The sequence below is a fragment of the Taudactylus pleione genome, unplaced genomic scaffold (genome assembly GCF_031769625.1).
Source record: "Taudactylus pleione unplaced genomic scaffold, aTauple2 ptg000279l, whole genome shotgun sequence".
Lineage (NCBI taxonomy): Eukaryota > Metazoa > Chordata > Amphibia > Anura > Myobatrachidae > Taudactylus > Taudactylus pleione.
The window spans coordinates 477,584-501,348 of NW_028284681.1; the positions used below are offsets into that span (position 1 = coordinate 477,584).

The 23,765-nt window shown below is 42.3% G+C and overlaps 1 protein-coding gene across 1 annotated transcript in view; it reads left to right on the plus strand.

The window, feature by feature from the left end:
• Window positions 1–19,149, plus strand: part of LOC148512608 (protein-glutamine gamma-glutamyltransferase E-like) — a 29,792-nt gene extending 10,643 nt beyond the window's left edge. The window contains exons 7-14 of the mRNA XM_088481885.1: window positions 60–231; window positions 1,930–2,065; window positions 6,017–6,120; window positions 7,778–8,020; window positions 10,741–11,076; window positions 12,075–12,232; window positions 18,316–18,449; window positions 18,938–19,149. Coding sequence (XP_088338011.1) covers window positions 60–231; window positions 1,930–2,065; window positions 6,017–6,120; window positions 7,778–8,020; window positions 10,741–11,076; window positions 12,075–12,232; window positions 18,316–18,449; window positions 18,938–19,088 — 1,434 coding nt within the window. The 3' untranslated portion in view covers window positions 19,089–19,149. The remainder of the gene's footprint in view (window positions 1–59; window positions 232–1,929; window positions 2,066–6,016; window positions 6,121–7,777; window positions 8,021–10,740; window positions 11,077–12,074; window positions 12,233–18,315; window positions 18,450–18,937) is intronic.
• Window positions 19,150–23,765: the final 4,616 nt, after the last annotated feature.

Below are 23,765 nucleotides of genomic sequence, written 5' to 3' on the forward strand. Positions count from 1 at the left end.
CAGATCCAACTTTATTCCCAGATTTGAAAAGATCTTTGTTTTATTTCCTCACTTTTTAGGTTAACAGCAATGATGACCATGGGGTGGTTTTTGGAAACTGGAGTGCAGACTACTCTGGGGGCACAGAACCCACACAATGGAATGGAAGTGTTCCCATCCTACGCCAATGGAGTAAGGCTGGACCAGTAAAATATGGGCAGTGCTGGGTTTATGCAGGAGTACTTTGTACAGGTTTGTGCAGATCTAATTACACTCCATAGTGTTCAAGGCAGAAATTAAAGTGAGAGAGGGGGTAAAGTCTGCATAACTTGGGTGGCAGACATCAGGCAGCACTACCTGCTGAACTCCAGAGAAAAGGGATACACCAAAAGGCTTTCTAATTCACAATCTACAGTATATTTCCTACCACATATATGCACATACTAGGGTTCAGTTTTGTTGGGAGCCAATTATCTTACAGGCTTTGGAGTGTAGGAGGAGACCCTAGCAAGCACTAAGAATGTACAAACTCCGTAGTTTGGTTCGATTCACACCACGGCCTTAAGATCTCAGTGCTGTGAAGCAGTAATACTATCCATTACACCAACCATGCTTAAGATGAGAATTAAACTTTTATTATGGTAAAATATCAGGGTGGTCCATTTAATAGACTTCTACATTTTACAGCAATATGTAAAAATAAGTAAAAAAATCCAATTGTTGAAGAAAATGATTTCAAATGATGCTGTAACAGTACAATAGAATGTATTGTTTGCATGAAGGTGTCCAAATTGAAGTACTGAATTTGTAAAACATGAAGGGCCATATTCAATTACAGGCAAAAAGATGTCTTTGCCTGGCTTTTGGAGATTTTTTTTCGCCTGAAAACAGATCTCCAAATTCAATTCCAGGATTTCACCTATGTGGAAGCTCAATGCATTGAAATAAAAAAAGGTTCTCCTTTGAATAGCAGGAGATGAGGTAGATAATCTTTATTTTGTGGTGCTAACATGGGGAAACTACTCAGAACCCTTGGGACATATCTGTCAAATAAAAATGCCTCAACACCCCAAAACACATGTCCTTTTTTGGGGTGAAAATGTTAAAAGTATAAAGACTAGCAAAATGGGGTGCTGTAAGGAGGGGCCAAGTGTTTTTTGGATTGCAGGTGCATGTAGGAGGGTGTCTTTTTTCATGTTTTTAAAAGCTCACTATAGAGACCTGAAAATGGGTGCTAGCATATTGTCAGGTAGTCCATACGTGATTGGGCTACTTATTTTCACAAACACTGCTTTATGCCAGTCTTCACCACTTTTCCATAGACTTTAATAGCAAGCAATTAACACCACTTAAGTACCCTAAATAGTTCAGTTAGGGCTATTGGTACACATCCTTAATGACTTCCTGTGTCAGTCCATCTTTTCCTAGGGTACAGAGTGGTTCTCCCAATCCTCCTGCACTTTCCGCCAGTTCCCATTTTAGTCTATTTCAGGATTGAATTAGGCAGGAAGCGGGGACACGCACTGAGATTCCTCCTCTGAAGGAGGCGGAAAGTCTGACAGGCAAAACCTTTCCACGACAATTGAGTACAGGCCTAAGTTACAAAAGTATGTAGTAGCTTCTCATAATAAACACCGCTCCACCCTCTTGATTTAACAGGTGCAGTGTTGCTACACAATTTCAGTCAGGGTAAACTCTTCACGTGAACTGTAGGTAAAAAGTGTTAGCATGTATATACTTACAGAATGTAAATAACCATTACACTTAATGTACAGTAAATATTCAAAGTATGCTGCCCCAATATGAATGGGCATTAAGTAGGTGAGCATTGTGAATCCAAAATATTGTGAATGCAATGATGTAAGCTGTGCAGAAGTATCTCTTGGATTGCATGACTATTGCCCTTTGTTTAATGTATGGAATGCAAATGAGCTGTGTATCTGTATTCAGTGCTCCGCTGCCTGGGGATTCCTGCGCGTGCTGTCTCTAACTTTGAGTCTGCTCATGACACTGATGGGAACCTCACTGTAGATCGATATGTTGATAGTGATGGAAGAGAAACATCTGACACAGAAGACAGCGTGTGGTAAGATCTTTGTTGTGTAGTAGCATAGTCCATGCTTCATATTTCGTATGCTCCTCTGGATTTTGTGCCATTGGCTTGACAAGCCTCACTTATCAGCATCTGATTGTACCTATTAGAGATCACATAAATATCTTTATTTTTACTATACCAAGCAAAAGGTATAAGACCAAGAACCTATCCAGTGCTATGGCCAAATGTATTAGGTTCTTTCATAAAAGCTTGTGTACGTCTAAATCAAGATCAAAGTCTAACTCTTTATAGCTGTCATTCCCTGTCGTCATCCTTAAATATCATCGCATATTTTATAATAGACTGTTTAGAAATGCATACCACCTCTGTACTTTATAAGATGGCATGTCATTGACAGGTACTTCTTGCCTGTGTAAATCTGAGTCAGATGTCATGCAGATGGATTTTTTACCTGGTCTTGAACAATTTAATTTAGAACTTTAGTTGCTAGCTGTTGGCCTGTTGTAATACAGTGCTCCAACATTCTTATAGTAGGGGCAACACTTCTGAACAGATGGCTCTGGCTTATGACAAAGTTGTCTGCCAAATGCACTTTTTAGGGGCAATATATTTACTATTGAGTCTGTGCATTTCTCCAGCACCTCGCACCCAATGATGTCCTAGATGGTGTGAATTTATTTAGGTTTTTAACCAAAGATTCTTAGAAAAATGTAATGCAATAATATTTAGGAATGAGTGCAGCTGAACATCACTCATTGGTGTTTAGGCAATCTCCTTTTAAACTTTACAAGCATTTTAAAGCAAGCCATTCTCTCCAATAGGACTTGTATAAATTGACATATTTGCATAGGGTGCACTCAGTTGTAAATCCTTCAGATCTTTCCCTGCCACAGTAGAGCTTGGGTTAATTGGCTTCTGACAAAACCGACCCTACTGTGTTGTAGGTAACTATAGATTAGTGTGGGGTTTTTTTTTTTTCTTTTTTTTAATTGGGGGAACCACAGCACCTGTAATAAACAAACATGGTGGGAACATATATATTCCTCATACAAGGATTTGGGGGACAATCAAACCAGTACAATGTCTTTGGGGGTGATTCAGCAGAGGAAGCAGGATCTATTACAGCTGCTAACATGAAAGCAGCTGTAATATGGTAATGCAACAGGAGGAGTCACACCTTTTGAACGCAGCTTGAATAAATAATGCATGCAAGTACACAGCTGGCTGATGTGATTGCCGATTATCAGATCCTCAGTGATTGCAGATCACTCAGCTGGCTGGTTCGTATATGCAACAGAAGCCAGGAAATCTCAATCAGCCAATCCTGGTATCTGCGAGCACCCATGTAGGCCATGGCCTGGTTCCTCCAGGAAAACGGGGGTGACACGCGGTTGTGAGGCTGAGTACGCCTACTGCGCATGCACAGTCCTCCCACCATAGGAGATGTGGGCTAACCATTGCATACATCTCTAAATCCGGCCCTCTGTGTGATCATGCAGGACCTATACTACGCATGCGCAGATTCCTGACAATCAGGAATCTGCATTCAGCAGTGCACTACTGAACTGGGGCCTCTATCCCTATGGGGATAGCTTATTATGGCATGATTTGGATTTTTTTTTTTTTTTGCCTGTGAAAGGCCACAATTTTTCACACCCAATGCTCTGACTTGTGCCTGGCTACCAGTGGAATTGCTTGTGTACCAGTCGTCATGCAAAAAAAAGTTACTCTTTCCTACCAAAAACCTGGGTCTGACCTGTGTTTACAGACATGGTTCCAACCCAAGTCAGACAGTCTACACAGCACCATCAATCTGGGTTATCCTACGGTCAGCCCTGTTCACATTGAACCTGGGTCTGCCCTGCTAAACTTGTTAGGTCATAAAGTGGGAGATGATTGCTCCACAACCAACAGTCGGCTAATTTTAGGCATTACCAAGGTCAAATAACCCAGGTTGCGCAGTTTACACTGCATTACCCAGGTCTGTTTTGGGTCTGACCCTGGTAGCTACCTTGGTTGGATTGCCAGGTCACATTTACACTGAGTTGTGACCCAGGTAGACCCAGAAATAACCCGGGTTATCGCAGCAGTGTAAAAGGGCTATTGGTGAGGGCTTCATTGCCATGCATTACTGATTGGTGTCCTGTAAGTAGTCGGGATATGGTAAATACAATATATTTATTATTGACCCAGGAAGGATACTTGGTTGGGTCCCCTTCAATTAAGGATGGTTGCAGGATTTAAATTTGTTTCATTAGTAGTTGGCTACTGAAGTTATCCAACACCATTCTATTGCAATAATGTGGTAATACATACTTGCAACACTATCTCTCTATCATAAATAACACTCTACAAGACAACCTGTCATAACCAGCAGTGGCTCCTATCCTATTGGATGATGGGGCTGCCCAAGGAAAGGAGACTGTCCCTGCACCGGCATATCTGCAAGCAGCGATGGCGCCACACAACACTGGCTTCTAGGGACTGCATCAGCTGAAGCCCCTAGAAGCTGGATAGGGCTGCCTGAAAGGCAGGGGAGTGGCTTACCACTAGAAGTACACTTCTGCTTGTCATAGCCTGGATTGGTAGTCCCAGGGTAGAACACCTCCCCCTGTGACTGCCTGTACTGTGTATCTGGCAGGTAGCGCTTTCAATGGAAAGTGGTGGCATAATTAGGTTCTTTGGAGCCCAGGGCAAGATGAAAAAATGTCACACGCCACGCACTTTGCTTCAAGCAAAATTCCATTGCTACTTCGTACCGAACCACTAGAGGTCAAATGGCAATGTTTCAGGATGATATTCTTGCTGTCCACATAGTGACTATATCATCCTGACCCAGCTGGCTCCGAGATCCAACACTGGTGTATTGTGACTTAAAGCATTGTAACTGCATGAGTATTCTAAATGAAAAGATGCCAGTAAGCAGCATATTTAAAGTTGGAGCATTTTAACAATTTGTTGTAACTTTAAACATGCTGCTTACTGATGTCTTTAAATTTACAATACCCACCAATGTCAGGATCCTGTCATGGTCAGGTTGACATACTGTCGGGTTAACTCACACTCTGGCTGCATATTGAATTTAATTTCTAGGAAAGCTCCACTTGCTAAAGACCCTTGTATATGTTGATAGACTTATCCGAACACTCAGAGGACCTATGACCATGACAAAGCCCTGTGTTATGTAACTGGACACTGGAGTCAACCTACTTTAGCAAAACAGGGTGCTGTTCATGGAGTGGAAGACTTGTGTATAGTACACCTATTTATGACATTGGCTACACCAATTTGTCCCTAGATCTTTCCCATCTAGCTCTGGTAACCTGTGCTTTGGTGTCTTTACCAGGATTTTATTTCTATCATTTACTGTAAATTGAGGTGACATGGGAACATCTAGAGCCATTTTATTATCCAAAATGGCAAGGATAAAGTATGCTGCTTAATCCTGCCGCTGGTACACAGGCTTTATGGGACATCCTTATCGCTCAATTGATGCTGATGAGAACAGACGTCACTTTCTGTGGCACAATCTAATGAAATCAGGACTGTCCTATCTAAAGTTGACTTCAATTTTTATTTTTTTTTCCATACATGTGAGTTTTTGTTTTGGGATAAGCAAAGCAAGCACTCTGTAATAAAGGCAGACCAGTATTACTTCAATGTAAGCCATAAATGAGGCTATAGAGCAGGCATTTAGATGCATCCATTGGCATACTTGAAGGTTCTACTTTGAACACATTCCCTTTTTTACACCATTTTTGGGCATCTTCATACTCTTCCACCTAGCTATGCACAATTCTAATTAGTGAAAGTAGGCATGCACTGGGCAGTCAATCTGGGTGCATAAGTTTTGTAGGTTGTCTGTGTATTGACCACTGAGTTCACTTATAATTCAGCTAATATGTAAAACCTACTGTTGTCTGCCAATGTTTTATAGATTGTCCTCATCTAAAATTGAATTTTTCACTGTACACTATACAGGAATTTCCATGTGTGGAATGAAGGCTGGTTTGTTAGGAAGAGCATCGGTTCAAGCTATGATGGATGGCAGGTTTTGGATGCAACTCCACAGGAACAAAGTGAAGGTATAAACTGCATACAGAAGTTCTCGAATGGATGATTTTTAAATGATCAAAACCCTGCATTGTCATATTGTACTATGCACCACTTCAGTCCACATACTGGTGCTGAGGCACAAATGGCACCAATGTGGGTGTTTACTACTTAGAAGTTTGCAGAAAAATGGTGCATCTCTGCAAATACTGTATGAAGTGCTGCATGTCTCTGCATTGGTAACATGTGCCCGGTTTACAAACTTGCCTAGAAGGTGCAGAAATACTGTTCCTAATCTGTATATGCACTTACTTGCTGTGCTGCATTTGTGCATAGCTGGAGAGGGCACGGGCCACCAGGAATTGGAGCACTGCTCCTTAGGTGACTCTGCTGGATGCATGTCCAAGCACTCTGCAAGCCAAATGGGGCAGCTCTGCAGCAGCACTACTGGCTGTAGGAGTTGATATGGATTGGCCCCAATGCACTGTGCAATAACACAGCTCGAACACCCCTGGTTAGTCCTCTATCTGTGTAAATTACAATTACTGAACTTTGGAATGGAAATAGGGTGGTTTTTTCACATACACCTTTCTGTTTGGAGAGTTTGATGCTTCACTGTGGGGGGTGACACCAAAGTTCCGGCTCCTCCTCATTCATCTGGGTGCAGCTCCTGGTCGCTGAGGGGTCGGCAGTGCAGGCAATCTGAGGGCAGCATGGCACCTCTGGGAGTGCTGGGCATGCCCCCAGTGTGATGTAACCAGGGGTGTGCTGCAAGGTCACTCCCCCTTTCTGGTGGTGTATTGGGTGGACTGTGTCACTGGCCCAGTGATCCCATTGGATGAGAACAGGGCTGCATAGCTGTGAACGCATTTGCTTTCTTGGCATGTGCAATACAAACTTGCATACTACTCACTCTGCAGTCTTACATATAAACCTAGCGGGGCTGAAGCAATTTTCCAGCATTTATGCTTCTGATTTGGTTCCCAAACTGGCTCATTGTATTGAACTTTCAAAGCCTGGTTTTTCTCATTTGTGACTAGCCTATTTGAATTAAAGTCAAGCAAACAGATTGGAGCGGTTTAGAGCTGAAATGACTACTGACCACACCTATTTGTATGGTATTTATAATGTCTATATTCCTTATGTGAACACCATAATGTCAACATTCAGGATGACAATGTTCAAAATGTTGACATTCACAATGACTACTAAAGTAATGTCATCCCTCTTAATGTCCGCATTGTGAATGTCAAACATCAGAATGTCGACAATGTTTTAGCCTAACCCTAATTTCAGGTGTCTGCGTTCTGACTACATCCCTGCAGTGTTCCTTGCAGACTCCAGTAACTGATTGTTAGAAGCACAAACCTACAGCATTGTATGTGATCACTGGACATGGGGCTTACCAGAGTGGGAGGTTTGGATGCAAGGAGCTGATGAATGGAGTTCCTGGGAGAAGTGGGCAATGTATCTTGGCCTTGCATGTTGAAACCTAAATTCCCAGCAAACTAGCTGTGAGGCCAGGAAATGATAGGTGAGCCCGCCAGAAGTATGTGTGTACAGAGTGCAGGCTGCTGTAGTTGTCACCACAAGTGTTAAGGTCACCTTCTTATTACAAATGGAGATTGCAATATAATTCTTATAAATATAATATTTAATTTTTATTTATTTTTTCCTTCTCTACATCAGGCTTGTACTGTCTTGGACCATGTTCGCTGAATGCAGTTAAAGAGGGAGATGTGGATTTGCAGTTTGATACAGCATTTGTATTTGCAGAAGTGAATGCTGATATTGTAAACTGGATGGTATATCCTGATGGGTCAGCCAGAAAAGTTTACTCCAACACCCGATCAATTGGGCAATTCACCAGCACCAAGGCAGTTGGCTCTAACAAACGTGTAGATGTGACTAATAATTATAAATATCCTGAAGGTATATAATGCACATCTAGTAACTTTGTTTATTGTATTATACTCACCACCCACTTAGTTGGAACTTAATGCTGGATGTTGTCAGTTTTTGTTTTACAACTTTCTTATTTTCAGTTTCTTTGGCTCATCTACTACAGCAGAGATACAGGCCAGGGCTGGATTAACCTTCAAGCAAAATAAGCACATGCCTAGGAAATCATAGGAAGGGGGGAGTAGCACAGAAATTTTCCATTGCTGGATTTACAGTGGACCATATGGTGCAGCAGTACCAGGTTCCACAAAAGGGGCTATATACAATAATAAACATAAAATAGTAGTACTAGTAATGGAGGTTAATGACATGCATTACTATTGGGAATACAACAAAAATAGACTCTGGTAAACTGCAGCATGGTCCACCAAGGTTCTTTATCGTTCTTGTCTTGGTCATGTCGCTGTCTGTCCTTCAGAGTACAGCAGAGCTCAGTACAGTGTCCCAGATGGGGGGGGGGTGGGGGGGTGTCCTACAAACTGAGGTTTTTAAAGGTATTGGTGAGAATGTTTTATCTTTTTGGGGGGGGGGAATATATAATATACTTGCATTACTGTGCAAAAGTTTTAGGCAGGTATGGGAAAAAATGCTTCAAAGCAAGAATGATTTAAAAAAATAAGTGTTACTTGATAGTTTATAGCTGTACAGAAGGGGGATCAAAATGAAATCCATATTTGATGTGACCACCCTTTCCTTCAAAATTGTATCAATTCTTCTAGGTACACTTGCACAAAGTCAGGGATTTTGTAGGATTCTTATAATCGGGTGTATTATTAACCAATCATACCAAACAGGTGATGATGATGACTTTAAACCTACATCTGAAAATGATGAACTGAAACAGCTGTGTAGGAGGCTCGAAACTGGGTGAGGAACAGCCACTCTGCTACAAAGGTGGGGTTGTGGAAGAGTTTCAAGACACAAGGTAGTTGTACTACATCAGCAAGGTCTCTCCCAGGCAAAGATTTCAAAGCAGACTGGGGATTCAAGATGTGCTGTTCAAGCTCTTTTGAAGAAGCACAAAGAAACTGCAAATGTTGAGGATCGTAGACTCGGTGGTCGGCCTTGAATCAGATGAAACGCATCATGCATGATTCCCTTCAAATTGGGAAGATGTGCCATCAGCTCAGAACTGGCAGAAAGCAGTGGGACCCAGGTACACCCATCTACTGTTTGAAGAATACACAAAAAAGAAGAAAATTCCCCTTGCGCTCCACACTCTATATTGCTGCTTACAAGACAAAAAATGGAGGCTTCACACTCAACAAACAGTATTATATCACATAAGATAATGTCCCGTAATAGCTCTAATATAGTTTTCCACAGTACTTTCATTTTAGAGTTTGTTCCCAAATTTTAGATACAAGAATTCCAATGGTCGCTGTATCTCCTCTTTGGTAAAATTACTCCAACTCCTGATATTGGTATACTCAAAGAGGAGATACAGCGACCATTGGAATTCTTGTATGTAAAATTTGGGAACAAACTCTAAAGGAAAGTACTGTGGAAAACTATATTAGAGCTAGTACGGGACATTATCTTATGTAATATAATACAGTTTGAAGAAGTCTGTCCAGAAGTGGCCTTCATGGAATAACTTTTGCCAAAAAGCCATACCTCCAATGTGGAAACAAGGCAAACTAGACTATGCATGAAAAACCTATCAACTGGGGTGCAGAAAAATGGCAGCAGGTGCTCTGGCCTGATGAGTCAAAACTTTAAACATTTAGCTGTAACAGAAGGTAGTTTGTTTGCCGAAGGACTGGAGAGCAGTACAATAAGTGACTGCAGGCAACTGTGAAGCATGGTTGAGGTTCCTTACAAATTTGGGGCTGCATTTCAGCCAATGGAGTTGGGGATTTGGTCAGGATTAATGGTGTCCTCAATGCTGAGAAATAGACAGGTACTTGTCCATCATGCAATACTATCAAGGAGGCATCTGGCTCCAAATTTAGTCTGCAGTAGGGCAACTACCCCCAAACATACAGCTAATGTCATTAGGAACGGTCTTCAGCATAAAGCAGTACAAGATGTTCTGTAATTGATATGGAGCCCTGATCTGAACAATGTGTCTTTGATTACATGAAGTGACAGAAGCATTTGAGCAAGTCTATATCCAAAGAAGGTCTGTGGTTAGTTCTCCAAGATGTTTGGACAACCTTCCTGCTGAGCTCCTTCAACTGCAAGTGTACATTGAATGAACAGAAGAAGAGAAATCTAGCATCAATTCTCTTTGTTTTTATCAATTAACAAAAAGCAAACTCCTATTTTTGAAAACATTCTTACTGTGCAGCATTTGTTCCATACTTTCCTAAAACATATTTGCACAGTACACTGTCTAATATATATTTTAAATATGGGCACAGATCTCTAATGCTTTAGGTCCTCTAAAGGTCTTGAGATAGCCCCCCCCCAAATTGCCATTAAAATATTACCAAAAAGTTGAGGGATCCTTGTTTCCATGGTAAAATTGTCTGTTGGCGGAAAGAGGACTTGTGCAAGTTTGCCTGCCAGTCCTGATGCTATCTGTCTTTCTCTAGCCTTCAACTCCAGATCATGCATGCAAATTATTTTAGATGTGACCTTCTAATGGAGACTTCAAATTAGCAGCACCCTAAACATCTGATTAACACAACACATTTTTGAACTTGTCCTAATTATTCTGATTAACCCATATCTTCCATTATCAGGCTCTGGTAAAGAGAGAGACATCTTTGAGAAGGCTCAGGAAAAACTAAAGGATTCAAGTGTCAGCACAAGGCCACATGGCCCAACATCTGGACCTGGAGAAGACCTTGTACGTCATACAGGCTCTGCCCCAATACCTGACTTCTCTGCTACTTTTAACCAGGGCCCTGAGACGCAGGTTGGTCAGGATGTCCTACTTTCCCTGAACTTGAAAAATAAATACGCAAGTAGCAAAAATATAAGTATCAAAATGACTGCAACCGGCATTGTGTACACTAGAGCCGCAGTGAAGGAAATCTTAACTGACGCACAGTCTGCTACACTGGAGCCACATGAAGGTATGTATAAATGAGGTGTACTACCTTTCCACTACCACCCATGGTTTTTATACGTTAACACTTAAAATTTCAGGAGCACTTTAACACTTCTAAAGTGGGTGTAGTCTGGAAGTCGACTATCTAAATGCCGACCACCAGCTTCCAGACTCTCTACTCCCGACATGGGACTAATGACAGGCGTCAAAATCGGGGAGTTAGGGTTAGGCCTCCCTAAGGGAGGGTTAGGGGGTAGAATTAGGTTAGCGATACTTACCTTAGGGACGATTGGGATCTTCACCCTTGCCGGGCTGCGGCTGGCGGTAATTCCTACTACACCCTTCTAAAGAAGCCTGAGACTTCTTGAAAATGTTCAAGAATTCAATTAAGTTCAGAATAATAGGTAGTAAACATTAGATTTGTTTCACCCATAATTTATTACTAACTTAAACTAGTTTATTAGCTGTACTACAAAAATGTTGTAATTTTAGATCTTTTCAAATATAAATGACAAACTCAAGAAGTGTAACTTTGCTGCTGTCTTTTAGTATGCTGATGTTAAAGTCCATGTTTGCAGACCCCCGTGTTGGTAAAAATACCCTCAATTTTTTTTCTTCTATAGTTACTGATTTCATTCAAATTGATAAAACCGGTAAAATCATGTATTTTGGACCAGTTTACATGCTATCCAAAACCAGACATTCTGTTTTTAAATCCCGAACTTGCAGGAAACCCCAGCCGGGACTCTGTTCTTCTTGGAACCTTAAAAGTGATCAGAGACCGGACTCTTTGACCCCAAATATCAGGGGGTGTTTGGTTTTCAGTTAAACAAAACCACACCTAATTTTAAAGAGGCAGCCATTTTCTGGTCTGAACCATGTTTTGACCAGTTTATCCAATCAATACAAACCAATGACATTAACTCTTGTCTTGGGACTCCATTATGTTTCTGAACTTTTTTGTAGTAAACTTATTACAAAATTGCCATTATGTTGTTGACTTATTAATTTTTTGTTTTCCAGAGAAAAACATACAGCTTTCTATATCTTACTCCCAGTATAAAGACACCCTGACAACAGACAATATGATTAAAGTTGTTGCTGTATGTGTAGATGATGCTGGATTGATTTTTGTGACCAGAACAGTGATCACTTTAAAGAGCCCACCAATTCATATAGAGGTATGAAGTCATGCACCGTACAGGGTGTATATAAAACATGACAATGGTACAGTAAATGTTAAGTTGACATATCTTTGGAACAATAGAGCAATAACCCAACAAACTAGGAAGGATGTGGCCTAGAGGTGACTGTTAGGGAAACTCACTATTTTTATTGGCTGGTGGAGGTGAATCGCTTGGAGAAGACAGTTAAGTACTCAATGAGCATGTGTCCTATCAAGGGTGAGCATAGTTGCTGAAATGAGCTAGGATGCGAGGAGCATTGGAGGCAATGCTAGAGGTGAACATGAGGAAGGGGGCCCTTGCATAAGAGGAGGGTTGAACTGTAGAGGAGCAAATTATAGGAGAGGAGTGGAAATTCAGGAGTAGGGATGGTAGGCTTTGAAATGGTGAGTTCAAAGTGAATGTTTGAAGCTGGCGAAAGGCATCATTCCAAATTTCAAGACTACCAAATGTGGGAGCTGAAGCTTGTCGTCTACTGCACATTTCACAGTAGAAATTATCTCTTGCTACCTCAGTCTCTCCTCTCATACAGGTTACAGAATTTATTTAGAATAATGCTCCAAAAGCCCAAACCCCAATAGTGACTGACACCATAAGACTGGTATTTAATGGGGGTTTTTTAGGTTTAACCCGGTATATTTAGCACAATCAAGCAGTCTGCAGTAGTGTACATGTGACTGTATAACAGCAGTCTCAGTTAGACATTGGGTTTTCATGTCAAGGAAACTTGTACTAAATATAAATTGTGCTAAATAAAATACGTAAACTAAAAAATAAAATTAATCAAAATTCGCAACATTCAAGCTATTCATTTCCCTTTTGTGTGTGGTCCCCTGGGGCTTGATGATGGGTCAAACTTCACCATCTGAGAGTATATACAATGTTTGGATTTTCTGATAATTGGAAATTGACTGCAATCTGCCATTGATGCCTAAAACAGTGTTTCTTCTTCGGGGTCCACAGGATACACCTTGGGGTATTTAGTTGGAGCAATCCAATGCACCAAACAGCTGCAGCTTTGGAACTTCCAGCATGCACTGGTTCTCTCTAAACCCCGCCTTCAGCCACAGGCATTCAGTTTTTTTGTTTAGTGTGCGACCAGTTATACAGCGGGACTGCCTAGGCAGTCCCAGGCTTTATTTTATGATTTTAACTTTTTTTTATTTTTTGAAAGCTCAGAGTTTAGCGGTACCAGCACCGATAATGACACAGTACCACTATATGCCCTGAGGTTCTCGGCAGGCCTCAGCATGACTTGGCTAGAGACTTTCGCTGAGGTCCGGACTGCAGTCGAGTCATAGAGATGTTGGGTAAGCTATTCTTCACTGGGAATAGTGTGCGGCAATCCGGGCCTCCGGTGTAGACTCATCAGAGGCAGCTGCGGGTGAAGGCCTCGTGTGATGTGTCCTCAATGAGGCGGCCAGGGCCATATTGCCTGTAGCCAGGGACAGGTGGTAAGATGCACTAGAGGCGGACTAGTCAACGTCTTACTACTGTGAGGTCAGTGTACCTGACCCTCAAAATCGCAGCCTAGGGGAGATGGGCGCTCCTCCCCGTCAGACACTATCTTCTGGGAATGGATTCCTGTGTCTGGTTCACTATATCGAACACCTCATGTAAACAGACTCTGGCAGTTAGTGTTTGTTTGTACTGCTGTAGCTGTTGGTCTGTCTCTGTATACCTCTCCCCTGGGCCTGGTATATAGCACTCTATCAACTAAACAGCCCTGAGGGGGTTGTGGTAGAATATAGTAAATTTGCAATAGCAATTGTGCATATTTATGCATTGTATGCTAGCTGCTGTGTGTACTGCATGTGATGGTTTTTTTTTTTTTTTTCAAACTGTCAGTTATATCACTGTTTCCCCACATACCTCTTCAGGAGGGATGAGGAGAGTTTAAATGATACACACTGCATTGTATACCTTATACCATTTACTAATTTGTCAAATCTAAAGTTAAAGGTGAGATGGTTGAACCACCAGTGCTGAAGACATGTAAGTCCTGTGTGGCAGGCCTGTTGGAGCAGGATGTTATACAGGATGTATTGTGTAGTAACTTGTAAACAGATACCTGGGCCATCCAGTACACCTGCACCAAAGCCACCCTGGGTGGCCATGTTGCCTCAGGTTTTGTCATACTAGGTAGTCAAGGCTGCAGAAGCACAGGCTCCTGCTGCAGTGGTATTACCTCATGCTATGGGGTGTTCACAGCATGTGTATCCTTCTATGTGTATGCCCCCCATGAATTCCTGTTGGGTTAATTCTACTGCTCACTCTAGTCAGCAGCATCCTCTGTCTATAGCCTCTCAGCAGGTATAGACCTGTTAGGTAAAGCAGGGGCATAAGGGGTTCTTGTCAGTCATTGCCTGAAGAGTGAGTATCAGTCTGCTGAGGAGGCAGGGCCAGAGTTCTGGGTCTTACTCAGTGGAAGACAATCAGTCCTTTGTGGATGTCCCCTTTCTGGTAAGGGCTGTCCTCTGTATAGAGGAAGAGATGTCAGCCACTTTGAAACCTAAGACTCTGGTCTAGATGTCACTAAGAATTATTTCCCTCAGTCTGAGCATGGGGCACTCCTGGTAAGCATTTTCATGCTGCAAGGTATATAACCTCTCCATACCCACTTGCACTTTGAGTGCAAAATGGGAAGGCCCCGCCCCAACTGTAGATGATCATTCACAAGATTGATTAGGCAGCGTCCTCTTTGAAAAAGGTTACAGAAAGAAAACTTGCCAATTTCAAAACCATGTTTTAATTATCTGGTGCTATTACCAGACCAGCTATGGCTGTAGTCTGGGTAGACAAAGCTATGGAAGAATGGACAACTCTGTTGTTCTGTTTGCATCTGGCATAGTATCTTCCAATCTCTACTCCAAATGTGAGAAGCGGCTGTGTATATGGGGCAAGCTGTTATTGACTCATGTATTTTGCCTTCTAGGGTCTCTGCAAACTCAGTTGAAGCCCAAAGATCCAAGAAGGATCTTGAATCCTTGCCTTTTGAAGGGAGGGTATTGTTTGGTGTTGCCAAGGAAGTAATTATGTGATTCGGCTCTAGTCCAAAGTCTGCTGCATTGCCATCCACGGCTGCCTCTAAATTTAGGGAGTAGTCTGTCCTTTTGCCCACAGGGTGTCTCGAGAGACTGTGTTTATTTGCTCCTGTCATTCCTAGAGGAAACTACAGGCAAAAATCTTGGTCAACCAAGGGGCGATGCTGGACTCTCTGACAATTCTTCTACCAGAAGACAAGATTGTGGCACTACAGAATCGTGTGCACAGTCTCTGCATGCAAATGGTGTTGGTACACTTGGCAATGCAGGTGCTGGGCTCCATGACTTCCACACTCGAAATGGTGGCGTATGCCCAGTTCCACTCCAGGTCCCTGCAACAATGAATCCTGGCTCAATGGGATGGTCAGTATCATCGGATAAAGTCTTGGATGATTTGCATCTCGCCAGGGGTTCGGCTCTCCCTTGCCTGGTGGCAGGAGACTAATTTAAACAAGGGGCGACCATTATGGGTACTTCTCACCACAGATGCAAGTCTGCGAGGATGGGGAGTGGTGACAGGTCACCACACCTTCCAGGGAAGGTGGATCATGCAGGAAAGTCACCTACCAATAAATATATTGGAGCTTCGTGCAGTGCTCATTCTAGCGCAGGACCTCCTACAGGGAAGGCCTGCCCAGGTTCAGTCCAACAATGCAACAGCAGTGGTCTACATCAATCATCAAGGAGGCACACCAAGTCTGGCCTCCAAGGATGTGGCATTCTGCTCACAGCAGAATTTCTGCCATCTTCCAGCAATCTCTGCAATATTCATCCCAGGTGTTCTCAACTGGGAAGTGGGACATACGCACCGGAGAATAGGCTCTTCATGCGGATGTCTTTCAAACCCTGGTGGACAAGTGGGGATTACCAGATGCAGACCTCGTGGCGTCATGTCACTGCCACAAGTTCCCAGGTATGGGTCCAGAACAAGGGACCCATCAGCCACCTTTGTGGACACTCTGGAGAAAACATGCATGCTAACCTGAAATCCCCTCACTGCCAATCTCCCTCCTCACAAAAGTTGTCAAAGTTCAAGCAGGAAGGTGGCAGGATAATACTATTAGCCCCTGCCTGGCCCAGGAGGCATTTGTTCTCTGATCTGACATTTCTATCCATGGATAGTCCACTTCCACTGCCTCTACGACTGGTTCTGCTAAGGCAGGGTCCCTGCCTATACCAGGATTTACCTCTGCTGGCTTTGATGGCATGGCTCTTGAGTCTTCAGTCTTAAAGGCCAAGGGTTTTCCAGACTGAGGGCAAGGAAGCCTGCTTCCAGCTGCATCTGTCACAGAATTTGGCATTCATGGTTTTTTTTTTTTCTTTTTCCTTTGGTGTTCTCACAGAAATTATGACCATAAGATGCTTAAAGTATTGAGAGTACTTGCTTTTCATCAGGCTGGATTAGACTTAGGTCTGCGCCTGGCTACCTTGAGAGTTCTGGTTTCTGCTTTGACAGTTTGGCCCCAGCACAATATTGCCCTTTTGTCGGATGTTAGAACATTCTTACAGGGGGTTCTTTGGCTGCAAACCTCCATTTCTCTCACCGGTGGCACTGGATTTATCCTTGGTTCTCAGGGCACTGCAATCTCCTCCCTTAGATACAGTGGACTTGTGATGGCTGACAACGAAGACCCTTTCTCCTCGCTATTTCTTCAGCTCAGAGTTTGACTTTGCAGCATTGTCATGCCATTCTCCATACTTGAATTTTCATTAAAATGGAGCAGTCCGCCGTACTAAGGTGGGTTACCTTCCAAAGGTGGTTTCCATATGAATGAGGAAATTTGTAGTCCCAGACTTTCAGCCTTCAGACCTGTCCTACAGGTGAAGCTGCCCTGGATGTGGTTCGAACCCTTTGTATTTACGTGGATCGTACCAACTCCATCAGGAAATCAGATTTGCTCTTTGTGTTATATGGATTTCACAAGCAAGGCTGGTCAGCGAACAAACTTTGGCTCGCTGGCTACGTATGACTATTTTTCAAATCTATACACAAGCTGGTCTCCCTGTCCCTAGGAAGGTAACAGCACATTTCACTGTCTGTGGGACCATCATGGACGGTTTGACATGGCACCTCGGCTGAACAGCTGTGCAAGGCAGCCATTTGGTCTTCCGTCCAGACCTTTATCCAATTCTATGCATTTGATACTTTTGCCTCCCAGGATGCTTCCTTTAGGCGGCTGATTCTCCTCTCTGCGCGGGAGCGTCCCCACCCTTAAGGGAACTGCTTTAGAACATCCCCCAAGGTAGATCCTAAAGAAGAAAACTGGTTATGATGCAGCAACTTTTTTCTGTTAACTTTCTTTGAGGTCCACAGGGCACCCACGCTGATTCACCTGGCCGCACTAGGGATCTGTTCTTTAAACATACGAAGAGGGAATCAGTGATACAAAGAGGATAGTGTTTCTTGTGTACATTGTACTTCTCCATGCTCCATCTCTTGCCATTAGGCTTGCTTACAAACTATGCCTGTGGCTGAGGGTGGGGAATTTAGGGAGGAGGACCAGTTCATGATGGAGCAATCCAATGAACCAAATAGCTTTGGAGCTTGTAACTACATACCCCAAGGTAGACTCTATGGACCTCGAACAAAGTTAACAAAGGTATGTTATACCATAACTCTTATTTACAGTACTATGCATAGTGTATAGATGGGGAGGGGGGGGAGGAGTTAAATGTGTGTTTTTTTTTTTTTTTTTTGTTTGTTTGTTTTTTATTTGGTTTTTTCTTCGTTTTATCTGCCATTGATACCACTGACCAATTTGTCAGATTTTTGGCAGAATATTGGTTTCAAATCAATCACCCCATGCCATCTGAGCCTAGACTGCCATTTTCATCACCTAATTTTCAATACCAGCTGACACTAGGAGGAGGGCAGAGCATGGGGTTCCCCTGCCATAGTGCTAGAAGAACTCAAGCACCAAAAAAAAAAAAAAATTAAATACAAATGGCTGTCTTTAAACAAACTTTCTGTTGCAAACCTTCTTGCTTATTTCTACACCTTGCATGGAGATTAACTTTACAGTTTTTGTGTTTTAGGTGATTGATGAAGCCTATGTTAATAAACCTCTTCATGTAGAGATCACATTCTTCAATCCATTATCTGAGAGTGTTGATGATGTTGTTCTGACAATAGATGGCAGTGGACTGATAAAGCAACAGATTAAGATAGAGTAAGTACATTAGTACTGTTAGAAGTCGTCCTAAACAAAGTATGCATACACACACTGGTAAAATAAATTTATTTTTGTCCTCTTTGGTAAAAGACCAAAAGATACTGGTGGCTATTGGGATGTCTTCATCCAGGTCTCCTATGCTCAAATGTTACAAGTTAGGTGGTGTGATGTAACACAACCATGTTGAGAGAAAAGATATTGTCCTTTGAAGTGAGAGTTAATAGGCCTCAGGGTAACTGAGTTATTACTGATGAAATTGGGCCTCTGGCAGAGCCTAGCAGTGGGCTCCCAACCTGTCATTTTTAACTGTTCCTTAAAGCTGCATTCCCATTATGTTTTTATAGAGGTTGTAGAATGGAAAACCCCCCCACAAAGTAAACCTTCCAAAAACTATTTTTGGAAAAGTGTTTTGTTTTTTGGCTTACTGAAGCTACAACTGTATCTTTACTAACTATTTTATTTTTTTATATTTTTTTTTTTTTTAGTGTGCTGCCTGTGCAGAGCAATGAAAAATCCATTACAAAACTGGACATCAAGCCATATAAATCTGGCCAGAGGAACCTCCTGGTGGATTTATCATGCAATAAGTTTTTTGACATTAAGGGTTTTGTGTTGGTCAATGTTTCTTCAGATTAGCAGACTGTACTGATGCTGTTTACAGATGAATCATTGAAGCATTAAATATCATAAACTCTTAGTCTGCAGTCTGTCATTGGTTCCATGCGTTCAGATAGCATTAATTCACAAGTGTGCATGCAATTTTTAGTGGTTCCATTCTATATTCTCAACATGTGTGGCAATCCCAGGTATTGTCCTGGAGTAGGAAACTGTCCAGAGATGGTTTCACTGTGATGTCTACACTGTAGTACTACATTATCATAGAACACTTACACAAATTTTATATTTTTTTGACACTTCAGACCATGGGATATCACCACTGTTGGCAAAAAAGGAATTCAGGGGTATGATTTGCATAAGTTACCAATCGGACTCCCATATTACATAAGTAGCGCAACTTGTCTTTTTTTTATATGTGTATCATAAGAATAGCATGTAAACCAGCTTTATCTAGTTTGGAAGCTAACAGTCCGTGGGACACTTGGGCAAATTCAGACTCTTCTATCATAGAGAAGGATTGCACATGGAAATTCCAGCTGTTTGAGAGCTAGCCAACCTGCTAAATTTTAGAATCTGCCAGACCACCCATGCTTAAGGTTAGTCATAAGTAAGAGCTACTGTATATACAGTATAATTAACTAACTTCTAGTTCTCCATTCCATATTACCACCTCTTTCCACACAAGAAAAAAACACAATCAGGGAGGTTACATCTAGCTCACATGATTTTTTATAAAAGTGTTAAATATACTTCCGGATATTCTAATTTCTCCTATTTGAAGATCTGTTTTTGCTCCCAAAGGGAGAGGTGAAAGTGCAACCTGGTATCTGTGTTTATGGCGATCACTTGTTAAAATAATGGATTACTCTAGTTTTCAACAAGCCTTGGACCTTTGTTATATTTGTAATAACGCTGTCTGTTTGCTGGAATACTTTATTACCAATTATGATTAATGTGAATGGACACATTGACTGAGGCAAAGTTCCTTGTACTATAGCTGCTTATGGCAGTCAAAATGAGCAGCTGTAGTAAATTAATGGATTTTTCACTAATGGGTGAGTGTAAAATGAAGAAGACTATTAGAAATGGTGAACATACTATAAAATGCAGGTATACAAAAGGATAAATTGTAATACATTATTTCATGCTGCATGGCTTTTTAGGCTGCTTCCTCAGGTTACCTTTGAACACCCTGCTTTATTCTAGCCTTGATTCTGCTCTTACCATGTATCAAGCTTATACTGCCCTCTATCATTTCTTCATAGATTCTTTTATTTTTTATTTTCTCCACCTGATTAGCATGTTTTTCTTCTATACTGGAATCTAGCAAAGCCTTTGCATTAACCCTTAGAGCTTCAACAAAAGTAGCTGTTGCTGATGGTACCTTGTTCTTGGCTGTAATGCTGGCCATACACTAGAATATCATTCAAGCCAGCCAACTAATTGGCTGGTTGGAATGAGAATCTCCCCAGTGTGGGAGAACAAATGATAATCAGCTGACTTATTTATTTTTTCACTATCTAATTCTAGTGTACGGGGAAAGTTTCCAACTGACAGTCCCAGAGGTCGGAGACTCCTTGTGGGAACCAATTATGTCTACATTTTTGCACTTTGTTCTCAAACACTGAATGAAGGTGTTTTCTGGGGACATCGTATCACTCTATTCTAATCGCTCATGATGTCTGTCTGTGTACACACATTGAACAAAACAGGCTTTGTGGGAACATCTCACACAAGTGGTTAGTTCCTTGTGGGGACCAATATGGTCTACAGTTTCACACACAATTTGTTCTCAAACACTGACTGAAGGTATTTTTGTGGGGATGTTGTGTGTCCAGAATAGACTGATATGTCCTCACAAAACACCTTCAGTTGGTGTTTGAGAACAAATTGTGTGAGAATGTCAAAAAAAATGGTCCCTACAAGAAACTTTAAGCACTGAATAAACAGGCTTTGTGGGGACATTTTACAGAGTCTGTGAATACAGACAGAACATGGCTGGGTAGGAAGAACTATTTTACTATAATATGAGTATTTATTTTCTCTAAAATTAGCTTAATTAGAGGTCAGTCTAATTGCATGTTATGCAGTATTTGAAAACAAAATACAAATGGTAATTGATGCATATTCTAAACTGCTTTTTAAAATGTTTACAGACAACCAGTATTATAGATTATACCATGGTGGGGGAGGACCCCCACCATTCTTCACTCCTGTCAAAAACCCGATGGATGATGCTACTGGTCCAAACAGTCTTCAACCAGAACATCTATGTTCATCATTCCACTTTTTTACTTTTAACCACTTGCCTGGCACAGTCGTATCAGATACGACCATACCAGACTGGGTTTTCCCTGACATGGTCGTATCTGATACGACCAGTCAAACACACAGTGGGTGGCTTGCTGGAAGTTAACTTCCAGCAGCCGCCCATCTCAGGGGGACCTGCTGGTCCCTCTACACCTGCGCCTCCTACTCCTTTGTGTCCCGATCCCTGCTGGCCACAGTGATCGGGCCCCGGCGGCACCCCCATAGAAGCAGCAGCTACGGCTCATGTAGCCGCTGCTGTTGTGACCCGATCACTGTGGCCAGCAGTGATTAGGCAGCCATTTCAGTAATGGGCAGTAGCGGTGGCTCTGGTAGCCGGGCCGCTAGCAGGACACCCTCCTGCGGCAGCTCCGGATGGCAGCGATCAGTGGGATGTACCCCGGCAGCCCCTCCCACTCCTTTCCGGCCTCAGCTCCACCTCCCCAAGTCTCAATGTGTCCCGATCACTGCTGGCCACAGTGATCGGGCAAAACATAAAAATAGTGTCTGCATGTCCATCAATGGTACAGCTGTCAATGGCCATCATTACAGTATAACATAAAAATTGCTATTTTTATGGTATACTGGGTTTTTTTTAAAAAAAATTCAAATAAAATAGTTGAGTTTAAAATTATGTTCTTGACCTAATTCAATCATAAAAGAAACCGACAATTTTGGAGTGGTTTTTGGGAAAAAGAATGTCAGTTAAAGTGGTTAATGTGTTTGTATTTTAGGATGTTTTTAAGCAGCTAAAAAGGAGTAGATTAGTAATTGCACTGAGAGCTTGTTACCCACTCTCTGCCAATCTGAGACAGAATAGACAAACACTAATGTCTACACTTTCTTTTGAATAGAGACCTGTTACAGAAGCAGAGAATGTATCACAACATAATTACACTGGTATGATACTGGGAAGGAACTTTTGGGTTTAATTTTGGTAGTAATACAGCATAAAGATGGTGCAAGTCTGAAATTTTAATTTCTCTTCCAAAACTAAAACAAGTTGGTAATCTGGGTCGGAAATGCAGCTATATATGTGGCCAATGGGTGTGTTCAAGGAATGTGACTGCTGATGTTCACGATGTGGACATTATGTCAGAATATTCACGGACATTCTGAATGCCGACATAATGACCACATACCGTGGCCAATATACCCAGCGCCAACTCTTTGTAGAAGATATAAAGGATTTTCTTGCACTTTGCTTAGTGTTTGAGTTATTGCTGTTAGGCTGGTTATTGGTTACAGCTGCTCCAATATGCTACCAAGTCTTTGGGATCAATTCAATTAGGAACGAGTTTGGTTCGGCGAGGCATTTTCATTGTCAAAATGCAATGCAAAAGCTGTGTGAATTAAGTTCAAATTAAAAATTAAACTATTGGGTGCAGGATGCACCAGTGGTAGCACCCAGAGGTCTAGTGATGACAGATGCAATTTCAAGAAGGGGCAAGGTCTAGTGCAGTGGTTCTCAGACTCTGTCCTCAGGACCCCACACAGTGCATGTTTTGCAGGTCTCCTCATAGAACCACAAGTGAAATAATTAGCTCCATGTGTGGATCTTTTAAAACATGTCAGTGAGTAATGAATACACCTGTGCACCTGCTAGGTGAACTGCAAAATATGACCTGTGTGGGGCCTGAGGACTGAGTTTGAGAACCTGTGGTCTAGTGCAATGGTTGATACATACCTCTGTATATAAGGCTGTGCTCTGCGCACACAGGAACACTGACAGGTGTAATGTAAATACATCAATGCCTATACCTGTAGTCAGTTTCTGCTGCATAGAATGTCAGTTAGCGAGTCCCAGTGTTACCAGCTTATCAGGACATGTCTGTGTGTGGTTCTGTGGCCCTCCAGCTTTTCTGAGTTTCTTAGGTGACTCCACCATGATCACTGGCCACATTCCAAAGATGTACTGTCCGGCCAAGCACCCAATAACTGGATTACTCAGAGAATGACCTGACATGTTTACTGGGGTCGGGGTGATGTCTGTCCCCCCCCCCCCCCCCGTCCCCCCCCCTTTGTGGCTACTGGCTGGCTGTATGCTGCATCATATGCCCGGTGTGAGAAGATGCTCCCTGACCGCTTCATTTATCTTATTTATTTATGCATGCATTCATTCATTCAGTCAGTGACTGAGGAGTTTCTATCTCTCTCCCGGCCATTGTGGCAGGGCGGATTGGGACATCGGGAAGGTTCGGCCCGGGCAATTCCGTGATTGCCTTCCATTGTGGAACACAAGCCGGAAGTTGTTACCTGCTCAAGCTAGCTGGCACATCCGGGTGCCGTTAGCCAGTACAACCTCATTGGAGCAGAGGGCAGGGCCGAAACTAGGGTTTTTGTCACCTGGGCCAAGACAGTCATTACGTCCCCTCCCCCCCCGGTAAC